We start from the raw sequence: 16,703 nt of genomic DNA, 5'->3' as shown, positions 1-16,703 counted from the left end.
CAAATCCCATCATGTCACGAACAATGTCACTTGCACTCGCCACGACTAACACAGAACCATGCATGGTGCGGACTATGCCACAGTGATTGTCCGAGGATGTTATAACTTGTTGCCTCTGATGCGTATACAAATCGTGCTGGGGTATTAGATGCGAGGCAGGTATCGAGGGTTGCGCGGACGATGAGAGAAACCTATGCGATGTTAATGTTGGCCTTGCTCGTGCGGCGGGATGCACGGCGGTCGTGGGGGAGAGTGGCATGAGCGACGGGCGGCGACTTGGCCATCTGGTACGAGTGGGAGCGGGGGAGGGGTTGCGACGCTGAAGGCGTCATGGTGGGTTTAACCCCGGCCTTCGGAGGCGAGAGCGGAACACTGTGGCGCCACTCCTCGGTGCGCCGGCGGCGGTCGGCCGGGCGCGCTGGGGTGCGGCTCGTGAGCACGTCACCCACTGAGCGCTCCTTGGCAGTGTCGCCAAGGTCGTGCTTTGGTGGTCGGGCGCCTTCGGCACGCTCACGCTCGCGACGCGCCTGGTCCTCCCGCTCGCGCGCCTGCGCCTTAGACCACTCTTCGCGTGCGTTGGCAACGGCGATCTGTTCGCGAATTGGCGCAGTCACCTTGTCCTGCAGCTTCGAGAGCTTGTCGCGGTGGCGCTCGGCCAGCTCGTCGGTCGTCATGGCGCGTGGTGCGGAGCGAGGTGCACGATCGTTGCCGGCGGGCCGAGGTGCCGCTGGGGGCGGGAGGACCGAGGCACGCTGCATGTCCATCGACAGCGCCCGCATCAGGTTGGCCCCGTACTCTTGGCCGGGAGTACGATCGGAGGGGCGGAGCGTTCCCTCGTTACGTTGCGAGATGGCACGAGCCACGTTGGTCGAGACGACAGTCATGTCATTGTCCAGAGCAGGACCCGGCGGTGCGGCGCTCTGGACATTGCGGTTCTTGACATACTCTTCCCACTCCGAGTTGCGCCGTTGCCAGTCAGATCCGGTAGGAGTAGTCTGGGGCGGCTCGATGTTGTCCACACGCAGGACCTCAGTAGGCCGAGTTGAGCTGTCGGCTAATGAAAGGCGGGAGCCGAGCTCGGTTGCACTATACTCGCCAGGAAGGAAGGTTCGCGGCGCACGCCGCTCGTCAAAGCTGTTCCCAAGAGAGCGTGAATCGCGACGCGCATAATACTCGTCGTCGCCGAGCAGGCGGCTGCTGGCACCGGAGAGATGGCGGCTGCGGGGACGGTCGTCCAGTAGGCGACTGCTGGTGTTTGAGTCTTTACGCTGGTGCACGCCGTCAAGTAACTGCAGGCTTGTCATAGAGTTGGCGCGCGAGTGCACGCTCACCGGCTGGCTAGTCGTCGCACCACGTCCACGCTCCATGACGCCGGCGACAGTGGCAGGACGCGAGCCTTGCGAGCTGATCGAACCCGAATCGCCTGGAACTCTGGTCTCGTGGAAGGAAGAACGGAGGTTGCCCATGGTCGACTGGAGGTCCTGGCGCTGGCGGCGGACATCGGCGAGGAGCTGGAGCTTCTGCTCTATCTCAGGATCGGCGTCATGGATGAGTAGAGTGGGGGTGTTAGGGCTAGGAGGAAGCTCCTCGTCGCGGTAACCCATCTCCTCAAGCAGACTCATGCGGCGTGGGTTGATCCGCAGTTCGGGCGCAATTGGCTGCTGGTCCTTTTGAGGAGTCCTCTGGACGAGGGTCGAGTTGGAGCCGCTGCCCGTGCTGTCGTCGAAGCCCGGCAGGTTGCTCGCCTGGGGAGGTGGCGTTAATAGGCTGCTGGCGTTGCCGTCACCACTGCCATGCTTGCCCTCCCATTCAGCCAGTTCGGCATCAACGTTCTTAAAGTTCTCAGCGGCACGCGAAACCTCCTGGGCCTCGCGACGGGCCTCCTCGTCCTCGACTATCTGCTTGCGCCTCTTTGCGAGAATGTTGACGACCTTGAATTGGATCAGGGAGGCGATCTGATGTCAGCAAACCATCGGCCGACTGGGGACAGTCACAACGTACCAGAGTCGCTGCTGCGACAACTCCAATCTCGACCTGCATGGACTGGGTCAAGGGAAACTTGCCACCGTTGAGCGACGGGAAAAGCTGGGAATAACCAAGGTTGTAGATGTAGAACTGGTGTCAGCTAGAAGGTGGGATGTAACAGCTCACCTCCTTGAGGCCTGCGCGGGTGAAGCAGTCGACGCCGAGAGTAAAGGCGGTGGCGCCTACCAGTGCGCTGGCAACCAGTAAGACATATTCGTGGGCTTTGGGAATGAAGGCCGCAACGAGGGCGGCCAAAGTGAAGCTGCCGAGGATGGCCCAGCGCGGTCCAGTGTCGCGCACCAGGCCACCTTTGCGGAGGGCGAGTAGGAACCAACCAAAACAGAAGCCACCAGCGGCTCCAACCCAGTACTTGGCGAACGTGAAGAAGAAGATGCCGAGGCCTCCGCCAACGATGCACGAGATACCCACGGCGAGGACGTACAGGCCGCGCAAGGCCGCAGAGGGCGGGTTGGGCGACGGCGGCTCCAGTGCTGGTGCAACACTGTCGTCAGCTCCCGTCTAACATCTTGGCACAGTGTCACAGGCTCCAGGGGCTAGTCAGGGCTGTGCACTCGCCCTCGTCGTCTTTCCCCGACTCACCCGAATGAAAGGATGATGACGAGACAGAAGAAGGCGACAGTGTAGCCCGAGACGACGGCTAAAACGCTCCATCGGTTCTTGCCGCCGAGCGTCGCTACCGGAATGCCAGAGATGATGAGCAGTGCGCCCCCGAGGCCGTATGCAACATCGAGTTTCGGCGAGAATGGAAGGTAAGTGAGTGTGTCGTTCCAGGGAAGCGTTTCGTTCGAGATGGTGCCGTTGCCGGTGACAGTGCCGTTCGTCAGCGTGCCGTTCAGTCCGCTGGCGGTGCCATTCAACCCGACTGTGAATGTAAATGTGAAGACGGCTGGCTGCGTTCCGCTAGGGCCAGCGACAAAGCTAGTGATCGTTGTGGTCACGACCTGGCCTGCTACGAGGGAGGCTGGCGATGCTGCGCTCGACGTGCCGTTGCCGTTCACCGCCGATGCAGTGTTGTTACCACCGTTCCCGCCGCCTCCACTAGGAGCTGGTGTTGGAGATGGCGTGGGTGAAGGGTTGGGCTGGCTGCCGCCGTTCCCGTTCCCTCCACCGGCGTCTCCACCCGGAGGGTTCTGAGCCAAGGCATGCCCGACCAGCGTGGCGATGAGGGCCACCCGGGCGAGGGCGAAGGGAAGGCGCATACTGCTTAGCCTGCTGACAGAAGGGATAGAGATGTATGCAAGATCAAGATTTGCAGCGGCTTGTGTGGGAAGTGGGCCGCTCGGTTGCGGTGGGCGAGAGGGGGGGGCAAAGGGGAGCCGAGCTGGCGAGCAAGAGGTCCGGGGTCAAGGGAAGGCGGTGCGGGGTGATAAGGGTATTATAGGATATGAAAGGGTGAAGAGTAACAGTTGGTTTGAAAGTGTTAGGATCAATATGTTGGGTATTGACCAAGGGAGTGTGGGGTTGGACGACAAGGTTCTCAAGAGATCGAGAGATAGAGAGAGAGAGAGACAAGGCTTTAATGACGGGGGTTGACTGGGGGTTGATTTGGGGTTGATTGGAGAGTGTTGGAGATTGAATGTTCAAAGTTGAAAGCGTTACACTTGGGTAAAAAAGGATAGAGGAGAATGGGATAACGATCTTGGACCTGTCAACTGTCACTCTATCCCTTACTTTTGACTCGTTGACAAGTGTGACAGGTTGGTCAAGTGTCCAATGGGTCTGTGCGTAGGTCCCGGGGTACGCAGAGCAGGGGAAATGATCGAAACGAAATGAGAGGCGTGGAATATCGTGTCGACGTCCTGATCTGCAAGACGACTGTCTTTGAACAAGAATGTTGAGAGCGTTATGTAGCGGTCATGTTGACGGTAGGTGGCTCAATGTCTCAGACTTTGACAGATGCCAGCTGATGACGTGCCTGAGGTGTGGAGGTGTTGAGGCGTGGAGGCGTTTGAGGCGTTGAGGCGTAGGAAGACCAGGAAGCTTGGGGCAGGAGGGAGATGTCGAGATGCGTTGTGGCGTGTGGGAAGGAGACTTGTCTGAAAGATGCGGATTATGGCATGCATGCAACATAGCTAGAATAACTTGCTGGGAATTCTATGAGTCATAAACTATGGCTGACAGGGAAAATGTCAACAAGAGCGCAGAGAGGAGGCTGAGCGTTATGCCATATACCATCAAACTAGTGCTTGCGTGGCTGTGTCAAATCATATTTGTACCCCTGCGCGCATGCTCTGACGCCAAAGGTGAGACAGTGCTCTATTCTTCTCCTCGTTTATCAGGTTTGCTCATGTTAAGCCGTTGAACAGCATCAGCAGAGCAGGCGAGATTACTAGCCCCCCTCTTCATTTTCCCTGGCACTAATTCTTGTTGCTAATCGGTTCCCACAGAGCCCCACGCCAAACTACCATTTCGATACAAATCAATCTTGGTTTAGTCAAAAGTCAGGCGCGACTTGTCCTCGGTTGTCGCACCACGCCGATGGTCGTGCCTAACAAACGTCAGACCTATAAAAAACCAAAGGTAACTGGTTTGGCACCATACCATTCCGCAGCCTGCAGGGCCTGGGAATGCATCGTAAACAAAGGTGAACCAAACATTGCCGCGTCCAACTCACACACAACGTTTGCGCATGTACCCGCACCACTCACACTTGGATACAACTGCACTGTGATACATTCTTTATCTGTCTACTGGCCGGTTTTTCTACTTTATTCAAAAGCTCACCCAATCGGGGTCAGCTACCTCTTAAAAACATGACCAAATAAGGGTCCTCGGTCCTCCTTACCTAACCTCGCTGTGTACGTGATTTATGTTTGAACGCCCTTTAGCTAAGCTGTCGGACCCTCATTGGTCCCTTGCCGTGCAGTCTGCGGCCCTGTTCCCTCGCCTTCACGACGCCGCCGACGCTTCTTCCAGCGCTGGATGTTAGCTCTGTATAACAAGTAGTGTGCCCACCGAGTGGTCGACCGTCGTAAAGTCCTCAGTCATTTCCGCAAGGTCGACAAGCTGCTGTCAGCCAGGGCCCCGGCATCTTCCCTCACATAACCTCCCAGCTTCTCCAACTCGCGGTCGGCCTCGGCCTCGAGCGTGCCGGCACCCTTGAACGCCCGAATCTTGAGGCCTTCCCCTGGGTTGAGGGCAAAGTTGCGACCAAGGTCATCGATGTGGATAGTCTGCTCGTTAGGTCTATTGCTCCGGAAGGGCTCACGTTCTTCGCAGACCAGTCGGGGTACTGCGCCCAAAAGTACGCCAGAGGCTTGACTCTGAGGATATCAGTTCCGAGCTCATTCATTGAGAACAACCCACTCGTGCTTGATCATTTGCCCCGAGCGTTCGCTGAAGATCTACGAGTCAATGTCCATTGGAATCCAGAACCTACCGGGAACATGGTGGTGCGGTCAGCCACGAAGCAGATCTGATATGAGTCAGCAAGTCTTCAATCAAAGCAGAGCCATTGCTTGTGGGCCGGTTCCGCAATCTCTTTCTCCTGTCATAGGCACGAGCGATGCGCCCTCGATGCGCATTCGTGGCCTTGATAGGAGCATCTCGCGGACGCGCCCATGCCGCAAGGTTGAAGACCGGCGTCACTCACCTTGTAAGCGGCATCGCCCCCAAGAATACCGAGCTCGACTAGCTTGGTTTCGAGCCATCGCCAGTGCGTCTGGCTCCACATGACAATGTCGTAATGCGGATATACGCTGCTATCAGCTGAATATGGCGAGCATAACCTCACCGTTCGAGGAAAAGGTGCAGGCCAGGCCGGGCGCACTCTATTGGTGGGAGTGCTCCGTCGATGAGCGGCCGCGTGTCGACGAGAGTGTAATCAATGTCGAGGACAAGTAGCCGCTTTCCCGGGCGTGCCTCGTTGATGATCTGGGTGAGCTACTGATTTGACAGGCTCTCACGGTGATGGGATACTTCTTGACCAGCTCGGCGACCTTGCGTTGGTTCCGCGGATCCTGGGCTGGCGCAATGAAGCGCCCGTCAGATCCACGGGCAGGGTAGTTGATGTCGATCCCGTCGTCGGGAGGGGGCGGCCCGACACGTTCCTTGAAGCGGAGATGCACTGGCGTGCCAACCATCTGGAAGCGCGCCCCATCCTGAATCCCGACGGCGGCGAGACGCGACCCTTCTGTCTGCGCGCTCAACTTGACTTTGGTGAGTCCCAGGATCTTCTGCGCCTCTGCGGGCACGTCGGTGAGCTGTTCGATCTGTGCGCGCAAGTCATACAAACTGGTGTCAGCATGGAAAGCGGATACAGTGGCAAAGGGTCTAGCGACACAATGCTGCGGAATGACGATGGTACGCACAGATCGCTCGAGCTGAGCACGAGCTCAAAGGTCTTCCCCGACCACTTCATGTGGAAGGTCAGCTTCTCCTCGGGCACGAGGGGCGGCCCAGAGACGGCCTCCTCGGGTGTCAGTTGACTGTTGTCGTCGGCGATCTGGGCATCGGGAGTGAGGGAACTCGAGGCTGAAGGAGAGATGGAGGTAGTGTCAACGGTGGCAACTGGGCAAGGGGTTGGCCCGTCGGGAGTTGGCGAAGCGGCCCACGCGTCGGGCATTGTGTATGAAGTGACTGAGGATGCGGGAAGGATAGAGGACGGTGTTGAGGAAGAAGAACCTGACAACCCAGCCTCAAGCGGCGCCATGCTAACGCTGATTCAATCACTCCTTAGAGGTCTTGGCAGGCGAGGATCGTAGCAATGAGAAGGCTGGGAAGCGAGCGGAAGTGCGGGTATAGAGGGTCCCGAGTGGGGAGAAGATGATGTAGGAGGGAAAGTCAATGATGTTGAGTGGAACAATGAAGAGAAGAGTGGTTGAAAGCAAAGTGCAGTTGAAAGATCGATCCAAGGATCAACCAAGGCGCGTACAGTCGGCGTACACGCTAAACAGCATCACCCAACAGGGCTCAGAAGGAAGTGAGCGAAAACAACCGGTCTAACCGACCCATGTGTCCATACGTAACGAACAGAATGTACAATTGCCTGACACACGTTAGCGTATTGAGAGATCACTAGAACCACAATCATCATGCAGAGGAGCCATTGTACAAAACATAAGGAGCGTTTGGGGTTCAGAGTCCAGCATACGTCGTGCTTGATACCACATGAGGTCGCCATCGCTCCTACTCTGCTGCCTCCATCTCCAATGTCATCAGCAGCAGCACGCAGAGCATCTCGAGGCGAATCCACTATTCGGTAGTCACAGACTTGGCGAGGTTACGAGGGAAGTCAACGTCGACGCCGCGCTGGACAGCGATGTCTGTATGTTAGAGACGTACTACGCAAATCAAGGTGTGCGCGGAAGTAACAGCCGCGCGATGGAGGTACTCACGGTACGAGAGGAGCTGAAGAGGGATGACGTTGAGGAGACCCTGGAGGCAGTCGGTGGTCTTGGGGACGACGACCGTCTTGACGTCGGCGGGAGCCTCCTCGCCCTCAGTGATGAAGACGATGGGCTTGCCGTTACGGGCAATGACCTGCTGGAGGGCCGACTGGACCTTGGGGTAGAGCGAGTCCTTGGTCATGATGAAGATGATGGGAAGGTGCTCGTCGACAAGCGCCAGAGGGCCGTGCTTGAGCTCACCGGCCAGGATACCCTCCGAGTGCATGTAGCAGAGCTCCTTGATCTTGAGCGCGCCCTCAAGGCAAGTCGCGAACTGGTAGCCACGGCCCATGATAAGGAGCGAGTTCTGCTTGGCAAACGTGGTCGCCAGCTGCTGGATCTCCTTGTCCATGGTCAAGATGGTCTTGATCTGGCCTGGGATGTCGTGGAGGCCAGCGATGATTTCGGCGCGGCGCGCAGCCTTGGACATCGAGTCCGAGGCGAGCTGGACGGCCATCATGATGAGGGCGATGTACTGCGAGGTGTACGCCTTGGTGGACGCGACACCGATCTCGGGACCAGCGTTAATGTGGATACCCGAGTGGGTCTCACGCGAGAGGGTCGAGCCGACGACATTGACGACACCAAGGCAGAGCGCGCCACGCTCAAGGCAGTAGCGCATGGCGAGGATGGTGTCGGCGGTCTCACCAGACTGCGAGACAAAAATGGCGACGTCGTCACGGAAGACGGGCGTGCGGCGGTCAAGGAAGTCGGACGCAAGCTCGACAGCGACGGGAATCTCAGTGAGCTCCTCGAACACCGGGCGGGCAGCGATACACGAGTGGTACGAGGTACCGCACGCGACGAACAGGAGGCGGCGGCCGCGACGGATGACAGGGAGGTACGCCTTGAGGCCACCAAGAGTGACAGTGTTGTTGTCGAAGTTGACACGGCCACGCATGGTGTTGACGACTGACTCGGGCTGCTCGTAGATCTCCTTCTGCATGAAGTGGGCGTACTGGCCCTTCATGATCTCGGCGAGCTCGATCTCGAGGGTCTCGATGGCACGAACCGACGAGAGACCGTCGTCGCGGCGGAGACGGTGGATGTGGAGCTGGCCGTCCGCAATGTGCGCAATGTCGTCGTCCTCAAGGTAGAGAACCTTCTTGGTGTGCTCGACAATGGCAGCAGGGTCCGAGGCCACAAAGAACTCGATCGGCTGGGGCATGCCGTCCTCAGAGAGGAAAGCGCGCGACTGCTGACGGCGGAGGTTGGAGCCAGGGGCAGCGGTGCCGTTGGCAGGGACGGCAAGAAGGCCCTGACCGTCAACAGCCTCGGGCACGGGGATCTGCTTGTCGTCCTGGAGCTCAACGTCAACAAAGTCGACCTTGAGCTTGCGCTCCGACTTGACACCGATGAGGAGGGGCGAACCACGACGCGCAGCGATAATCTCATCGGGGAAGTGGACCGACTTGAAGACAAACGCAAACGAGCCCTCGAGCTCCTTGAGGACCGTCTTGATGAGGGTCTGGAAGTTGAGGCGCTTGTTGGGCTGGCTCTCGTAGACATACTTGCAGAGAATGGCAACGCACTCAGTGTCGGTGTCGGTGCGGAAGACGTAGCCACGCTTCTGGAGGACAAGCTTGAGCTCCTTAAAGTTGGTAATAATACCGTTGTGGACGACAGAGAACTCGGTTAAGGGGTCACTGACGTGAGGGTGGCAGTTGAGGCTGCAGGGAACACCGTGAGTCGCCCAGCGGGTGTGAGCCATCGACGTCTGGCTAACAAAGAGCTTCTTCATGTCGACGGGGGTGGTGAGAGCGTTAGCCTCGTTGCCCGGTGCCGGAGTCGGAATGCCGCCAGCAACGTGCTTGCGGAGAGCCGAGACCTTGCCGACCTCCTTGAAGAGGATGTACGGGTCGGTGGGCGAGTCGCCGTCAATACCGATACCGGCCGAGTCGTAGCCACGGTACTCCATACGCGCAAGCGCGTTGCAGAGCAACTCGCAGACGTAGCCGCGGTCACGCTCCGTCAGGTACGAGCAGTACGCAAAGATTCCTGCAAGCGTCAGTCTGGAGCTGGAACAAACCAGGGTTAAACATACCACACATAATGACTGAGGTTGGGACACAAGCGAGAGCGAGGGTTGGCGTGGAGACAGGAACGAGAAAGCCAGTGGGATTTGTGGTGGCACCCGGGAATATGGAGCAATGTCACGGTAGCAAGGCGAGGTTGATGGTACGACAAGTGGAGACGATGCGGTGGGAGATTTTGTGGTTCCGGACGCGTGTTGGGAAGGCGTGGACAAGGTGTGAAAGCAGTGGTGGGTCGGGACATAGACGGGGCGATGATGTGAACGTGTCAGCACAGCAAACAGGAAGGGGCAATTCAATGTGATAGAGATCTGGAAGTTGATTCTGAGGCTAAGTACCGACACCGCTATCCGGCATTTGCGGACAATTGCGGCGGCGCGTCTCAACCCGGAGCGAGTCCGGGGGATCGACCGCGTTGGCCACTTGCTCTTGCTCGCCTTGTCTGTTGATCCGGCAGCTTCCTAAGGTACAGAAGCTGCCAAAGCCCAAAGCACAGCAACCGCCCAAAAAAATAGGCTAAAAGAGGCCACTGAGAAGCTGTGGACAGAGCTACTCACAGGTTGTGTTGACTGGGAAGGAGATAAGAGTGGAAAGAGAAGGCGGTGATGTGGAATTGTCCAAGTGGTAACGACTGGTGACGGACCTTGAGACGTAAGGGGTTACCGCGTGAAGGAGGTTGCTAAGAATTCAACTCGCAAAGGAGATGAGAGCGTGAGAGATTATTGATATAAGATGGAGAGAAGAATGCGATGCGAAATGTTGGATGTGTGACGACGTGAGAGGAGTTGATGAAGGAGAAGGAAGAGTAATAGTGCTTTGCTGGCAGCCAAGTGACGAGCAGGGTTATATCGGAGGTCTGGGTACAGTGGCTAAGGTGGATACGGTTGGTGAGAGATTCAGGTGTTTGTTGTTTTCCAACTCGACGAGGTGTCGCGTGTCGCTCACCCAAAAAGCCAGGCCACCCTGCACCCCAGGTCCACACACCAGGTCACTCAAGTCACCCAGGCGGCAAGCCGACTTTATTTGAACAGGCATGTTCACATCGCCCAGGGCGGGGGGTAAATAGCGGATGATAAGTAAGGGTACTGTAGAAAGACTGAAAGAGGGGCCTGTCCCGCTTTGCGCCTCTAACACTTTGCCACGTGCTAGTACCTGATGAGTCTTGGGCATATGGGCAATTGGGCAATGGGCCAAGTTGAGCGCAAAGCTGGGCTGTGATAATCGTGACAATCGTGAGGCTTACCAAGTCTTGAGGAATGGTCAGGCAGGCGCCTAGTCGTTCAGGCCGTGGCAGAGGCCGGAGGCAGGGTCGAATGACACAGGTCGGTGGCGATGATTGTCAAGGTCTGGGTTCATAGGCCATAGGGTGAGGGTGGCGTGCGTTTTGGTGCGCAATGCGTCAATCCTCCGTTTGCCCTTTAGGCCCTCTGGTGTGACGATCTGACGGATTTTCAGAGGGATTAGAGTCGAAGCGAACAATCACAACCACCCCTCGTCACCCCGCGTCAACTTGACGCAAGTGGACTGTGGACGGTGGAAGGGAGAAGCGGGGAGAGAGCGTCAAGTGGGCAAGCATCCCGGAAAGTCTGGGGTGCTGGGAGATGGTCCAGCAGGTTGGACCAGGTGGGAAGGGTTGTACGCGACGAGCCCGGTTGCTTGTTCGCGACGCGACTTCAGGGAACCACAAAGCCCTGCCGAGCGAACCCGCTCGTCTGATCATCTGTCGTCCCTAATGAATGATGCCCACCCAACGGGTCAAACCACTTGGCATTAATCACTGGTGCGGATTCGACTGTGTCCCAGTCGTACTTGGTTATACATCTTCCTATTGCTCATACAGCCCAGCTCATTCTCTGCTCAAATGCTCAATAGTATAGTAGAGTAGTAACCTACAGTGTACCATATTTATTACCTATTCCCTTCTGGCCTTTCTGATCATGTGATCACCTTGGGTGCAGATGCGCATTGGTGCCTGGGTGATCGATGGATTGGCCCTGTGCGCCTTTTGCCTGTGCGCCTTCCACTTAACATACCGCACGCGCCTACTCTTCGTTTCGCTTTTTCTCTCCACGTGATCCGGCGCGTTTCCCTGTTGGTCTCAGCCCCTGGGATTGGTGGAGCTAGAACCGGCTACGGTAGTAGTTGTGAGTAGATGTAGAGAACGACATTGTCTCTCGGCCTTCAGTAGACTGAATAAATGACGTGTATTAATCCTAGTATGTGATTCTCACATTTCCACGTGACTTCCACGGGCTGGGAGATGATGATGAATGAGCCACCGTCCCCACAACTTTGATGGATCAGAGTGGAGGTTGTCTAACTGGCAACTAGGTTGATACGGTTCATAGGTAACCGGCTGAAACCTCGAGCTTAAGCTGGGGTGGCATATCACTATCACGCTAACACCCAAACCAAACCATCACGCATTGCCCATGAGCAACCCACCAGTGACGGACGGCGTTGCACAAGACGCTCTGTCGCCCGCAAACATCCTACACGACTCTCACTCTGAGCCATCCTCTCTTTCACCTTCACCACCACTTCAAGATCGACCCATGGTCCACCGGTCCGAGACTGCTCCGCCACCTCGGCTCGAGAGCAGCGGAAGTGAGGATGACGAGCTCGAGATTAACACGACAATCGTCTCCGAGGCCGAGTCCGCCGACACACCGACGGGCATCCTCTCGCCGCCTTCCTCAGTACTGCGTCGCTCCAAGTCAAGCATAGACGCAACTGACGGACACCGAATCACCAAGCACCTGCGGTTTACTGCGGTTGGTGACGCAGCATCTCTCAGAGCTATCGATAGCAAGGTAGTTTATCCAGGCGGAGCGAGGCGTCGTAAACGCAACGTGCCCCGTGACCAGGAATGGCTTCTGAGCGGTCCGCCCACCCCAAACCTCTCCGAGACGTAAGTGATCAATGCCCGAAGTCGGTCGGCAACCAGAATTCTCACTTACCGAAATCAGCGCCGACCAGATCCGCCGTACCATATCGCTCGCTTCTCTTGACCACCTTCTCCTTCTTCGCCATGACCAGGAAGAACGTGCCCGTGTCGTCTCTGAACTTTCGCGGGCCGGCCGTGGGCTCGTCTGGCGTAGCCAGGACGACAAGCAGCAGTACCCGGATGATGCCGAACGCAGCTTGATTCTCGCTCTCAAGCGTGGTCTTCGTGAGTGGGACGCTTCACTCCAACCTAAACTCCAGGCTCATTCATTCTCGCGTTCAGTGTGCGCGCCGGCGTTAACGTTCTTATTGTCCTTTTCCGCGTACTCAAGGCCGGCAAGCGAGGCAAGGGCCGGGTGACACTGAAAACTCTTCGGAAGGCAATCTTTGGAGAAGAACCGCTAAGATTCGGTGCCATGATTGGTACATTCACCTTCCTTAACTGCCTCACTCTTCATCTTCTGCGGTTAGCCCCGCCACTTTCGTACATCCGACGCCGACTCCGTTATGGCTTCTCGCAGCCGACGTTCGGCCCTCCGCAGCGTGAAGGCAACGAGGGAGAGCGACGCTGGCAGGCTGCGGCCGCCGGCGCTGTAGGAAGTCTCGGTCTGCTTTGGGAGACCGCCGGCCGCCGGACCGGTATCGCACAACAGTACGTCACCACTGTGGCACGACCGCTGACTGTTACAGGATGTTCGTGCGCGGTCTGCAGGGGACGTACAACCAGTACGCGCCACAAATGGGCATCTCGATTCCTCATGGAGACATACTCCTTTTTGGTCTGTGCTGCGGCCAGATCATGTACGCCTTCCTTCTCGCTCCTGAGACTCTTTCCCGCGAGTACTACAACTGGATCCAGAGCGCGTCTGGCGTTCCCAAGTATGCGGTCGCGGCGAACCGCACTGCGGTCCGCAACAACTTCATCGCGCCCGCTCAGCTACAGAAGGCATTGGCTGAACCACGGGTGAGTGCCGGCGCACGGACTGTACTGATGTCAAGGGTGTGACCCCGAGCCACGCTCGCACCATCCGTGCGATGCTGGAGGACCAAGCCAAGGGCGGACGGCCGGGCTGGCACATTCCATGGTGAGGCCAAGGCAACCTTGCAAGCTGACGCCAGTGCCGTGCTCCACCCGTGGATGGACTCTTGCATCATGTGCGATGTAGAGCGCTTCTTCCGGGTCTTCGTGAGTTGGTCTCCACTTTCTAAGCTCATCCCAGCGCTTCATGCTTCCAGTTTACGGAGCTCTCCACCTTATCCCACCGCTCGTTCTCCGTCGACACCACTTCCAGAAGGACCCTCTTCGTATGCTCGCGAAAATCCTTCTCGGCATCGTGCGCAGCTGTTCGTTCCTTGGCTTCTTCGTCTGCATCAACCAAGGTGAATTGTTCCCTGATCGAGTTAACCCATAGCACTCTTTTGCATGCGCTCGCGCACCCTCGACATGCCCAACATTCCCGACTTCCTCCGTCGCGTCCTCAACCGCAAGGAGAATCTTTGGGTCATGGGTTTCCTCGACGCTGCCTCTCTCTTCGCTGAGGAGAAGCGCCGCCGCGCCGAGCTGGGTAAGTCTACTATCTAGGTTGAACTGACGTCAGCCATGTACGTGCTCCCCAAGGCGCTCGAATCGGCCTGGTTTGCCGCACGCCGCCGCTCGTACGTCCCACTCGTTCCGTTCGGCGAGACAATCCTCGGCGCCGCCGCAATGGCCATGGTCATGGACACGTACAAGGTGAGCTGGCATCACTGGCCTCGCTGACGTCAGCACTCGCCCGATTCACTCTCGGGCATCGTGCGCAAGCTCATGTTCCAGCTTGTTGGTCCTGTGTAGACACCGGCGTGGAGACGAGGACCCGCGTCTGGCTCAGACGCCCTTTGTATCTCTAATTCGTTCATTGTCATAACCTCTGATCTGATCCACTGATTCGCAAACTCGGCTCCGCCCATAGACGATGAAACATACATATATTAATGACTTGTGCGAGGTTTGGTGGCCGGCAGTCTGGATGCAACACTTGATTAGCGGCGCTCTCCAGCCCCACCCACATGTTTACCTTGTGATTTGGCACGTTGATACGTTCGTGTCACATAGTCCATGCCGCAGTAAGTGGGACCTGTGAAACACTTAGACACCCACACAGCCGTCAGCCGTCGGATCGGACAAAGCAACTGAATTGGGCTAGAATTGTGGCATGGGCCCACGCATCGACGCACTAAATCGTGGGCTGGCTATCGTATACATCGTGCCCCAGGAAGAGATGTACTGTAACTGTATAACTGTGGGCAATCTTGACACGTGTGCTCGCCTTGAGTATCTGTACACGACTTGAGACTCAAGACGTCTCAGATATTAGACATTATCACGCAACGTAGTCTACCAGCTGCCAGTCTGTCAATGAGGTTTGGGAGCTGATATTGGGAGCTTGACAATATGTGGAGGATAGGAGAGGATTGGTATCTCGATGTGCGGGAGAGTGATGAGAGTGAGGAGTGAGGAGTGAGGAGTGAGGAGTGAGGAGTGAGGAGTGAGGAGTGAGGATGAGTTGACTGAGTGGGTTGAATTGCCGTGGGGCTGACAGCCTGGCAGTCAACAGAACGGCGGTTGTTCGGGCCGGATTGGCTTGGCAGTGGATACAACGAGAGGCCACGAGTGCCGCGAATGAGGGACATACAAAGAGGATGGACAGACAGAGTGCGTCTGTGTCCTTCCAGCTGGGTCTTCGATGGATGGCAAGCCCGATCCCAACATGACGTTTGGGATGTAGCTCTGGCATATACCCTCGCAGCTGCGGGGCGTCCCAGCTAGCGAGAGTCACAACCCAGCCGTATATTAGTCGGCCTCGCTGCTCTGTGCAAGAACTCCACCACCACACACGACCGAAACATAATAAAGTGCGAGACACAAAATCCATAGCTACAGAGCGTATGAACGGTGGGTTGCTCGCTGGAGGGATCGCGTTGGCTCAGAGAAGCTTGATGCGAAAAGAAGATTACTTCTTCTTGCCCTTGGCGACGGCGGCGGGCTTGCTCGACTCGTCGAACATGTAGGTGAGGCCGCACTTGCCGCAAGCCTGGCGGTCCTTGTGCATGGCCACTGAGAGGTTAGCAACTGCTCACTGAAAGCGTGCTGACCGCGCCGAATGGTACTCACTGAAGACACCAGCGCCGCAGGTGGGGGCGGGGCACTCGCGACGAAGGCGGGTGATGGCACCGTCAGAGCCGACCTTGTAGTACTTAAGGACGGCCATCTTGACCTTCTTGCGCTGCACGGTGTTAGTACGAGTTCGGAACCCACAGAGCAACGAATGACGGATGAAGAGTGGGCTTAGTCACGCGAGCACCACTCATCGTCTGTCACCAAACGCTGACGACTCACCTTGTGCTTGATCTTCTTGGGGGTGGTGTAGTTCTTCTTTTTGCGCTTCTTGGCCATACCACCACGCAGGCGGAGAACGAGGTGGAGGGTCGACTCCTTCTGGATGTTGTAGTCCGAAAGGGTGCGGCCGTCCTCGAGCTGCTTGCCGGCGAAGATGAGACGCTGCTGGTCAGGGGGGATGCCCTCCTTGTCCTGGATCTTGGACTTGACGTTGTCGATCGTGTCCGAGGACTCGACCTCGAGGGTGATGGTCTTGCCCGTGAGGGTCTTAACGAAGATCTGCATCTGCAACAGTCAGCATGTGTTTGGAGGCCGTTCGATCCCGTGTAGCCAAGTAGACATGATGATGAACAAGACAAAGTTGGTGACAGCCGCCGCCAAATTTCTTTCCCATCGCCAACATGTTCGACAGCACCGCGAGCAGCAAACGTATCCGCGTCGCTCGCGATGCTTGAGAGGTGGCTGGTGGCTGCGGTGTCGACTAGCTCAGTACTCACTTTTGGCGAGGCCCTACTAAGCAAGCTTTGCTATCCTTGAAGAGGCTGAGGAACCAAGAATGAAATTGGTGGTATTGAAGGGTGGCAGCAGTCACGGAGCCAGGCACCAACTTTCGCAGATCTGCCAAGCCCAGATGCCGCAATTCTCCGTCCATGTGGCACTGTGGTTACCGTCCAGGGCTTTGAACGTAGCGGTGTTGGGGTTGTGCAAAAAACCTGGATTGTTTATAGCCCCCGTAGACGTTGGTGTGGCCAGTGCGGCGACGACCGCGTCCAACGTTAGAATGCATGTGCTCAACATTACCATAGATGGACCACCGTGCATAACAGCTAACCGCCACTCTTGTCTTTCCTTGAGGACTACATGCAAAGCTTTCAATGAATCGAGGACAATGAATGCGGATTTGATCCCGGTTGC

The 16,703-nt window shown here is 57.1% G+C and overlaps 5 protein-coding genes across 5 annotated transcripts; 1 reads left to right on the top strand and 4 right to left on the bottom strand.

Annotated features, from left to right (window-relative positions):
- Nucleotides 1–191: 191 nt before the first annotated feature.
- CcaverHIS019_0111990 (uncharacterized protein) lies at nt 192–3,245 on the bottom strand (the record flags this gene model as incomplete). Its single annotated transcript, XM_060596788.1, has 4 exons — nt 192–1,955; nt 2,002–2,115; nt 2,152–2,527; nt 2,626–3,245. The coding sequence occupies 4 exons, from the start codon at nt 3,243–3,245 to the stop codon at nt 192–194; spliced, it is 2,874 nt and encodes a 957-aa protein (XP_060453747.1).
- Nucleotides 3,246–4,874: 1,629 nt separating this feature from the next.
- Nucleotides 4,875–6,610, bottom strand: CcaverHIS019_0111980 (uncharacterized protein; the record flags this gene model as incomplete). The annotated part of the gene is made up of 10 exons (XM_060596787.1): nt 4,875–4,964; nt 5,002–5,052; nt 5,088–5,219; nt 5,255–5,309; nt 5,353–5,390; nt 5,426–5,461; nt 5,639–5,744; nt 5,780–5,919; nt 5,952–6,279; nt 6,357–6,610. 10 exons carry the CDS (start codon nt 6,608–6,610, stop codon nt 4,875–4,877), a joined length of 1,230 nt encoding a protein of 409 aa, XP_060453746.1.
- Nucleotides 6,611–7,239: 629 nt separating this feature from the next.
- GFA1 (uncharacterized protein) lies at nt 7,240–10,501 on the bottom strand (the record flags this gene model as incomplete). The annotated part of the gene is made up of 5 exons (XM_060596786.1): nt 7,240–7,310; nt 7,383–9,431; nt 9,478–9,489; nt 10,024–10,035; nt 10,468–10,501. 5 exons carry the CDS (start codon nt 10,499–10,501, stop codon nt 7,240–7,242), a joined length of 2,178 nt encoding a protein of 725 aa, XP_060453745.1.
- Nucleotides 10,502–12,021: 1,520 nt separating this feature from the next.
- CcaverHIS019_0111960 (uncharacterized protein) lies at nt 12,022–14,243 on the top strand (the record flags this gene model as incomplete). Its single annotated transcript, XM_060596785.1, has 10 exons — nt 12,022–12,377; nt 12,436–12,638; nt 12,674–13,064; nt 13,103–13,376; nt 13,412–13,497; nt 13,532–13,598; nt 13,633–13,792; nt 13,825–13,977; nt 14,011–14,144; nt 14,178–14,243. The coding sequence occupies 10 exons, from the start codon at nt 12,022–12,024 to the stop codon at nt 14,241–14,243; spliced, it is 1,890 nt and encodes a 629-aa protein (XP_060453744.1).
- Nucleotides 14,244–15,402: 1,159 nt separating this feature from the next.
- Nucleotides 15,403–16,440, bottom strand: ubi3 (uncharacterized protein; the record flags this gene model as incomplete). The annotated part of the gene is made up of 5 exons (XM_060596784.1): nt 15,403–15,506; nt 15,564–15,675; nt 15,789–16,073; nt 16,286–16,298; nt 16,397–16,440. 5 exons carry the CDS (start codon nt 16,438–16,440, stop codon nt 15,403–15,405), a joined length of 558 nt encoding a protein of 185 aa, XP_060453743.1.
- Between the last annotated feature and the right edge of the window lie 263 nt (nt 16,441–16,703).

This window comes from Cutaneotrichosporon cavernicola (assembly GCF_030864355.1).
Source record: "Cutaneotrichosporon cavernicola HIS019 DNA, chromosome: 1".
Lineage (NCBI taxonomy): Eukaryota > Fungi > Basidiomycota > Tremellomycetes > Trichosporonales > Trichosporonaceae > Cutaneotrichosporon > Cutaneotrichosporon cavernicola.
Note: the sequence above shows the minus strand (reverse complement) of the source record. Positions and strands in the feature narration are given on the sequence as shown.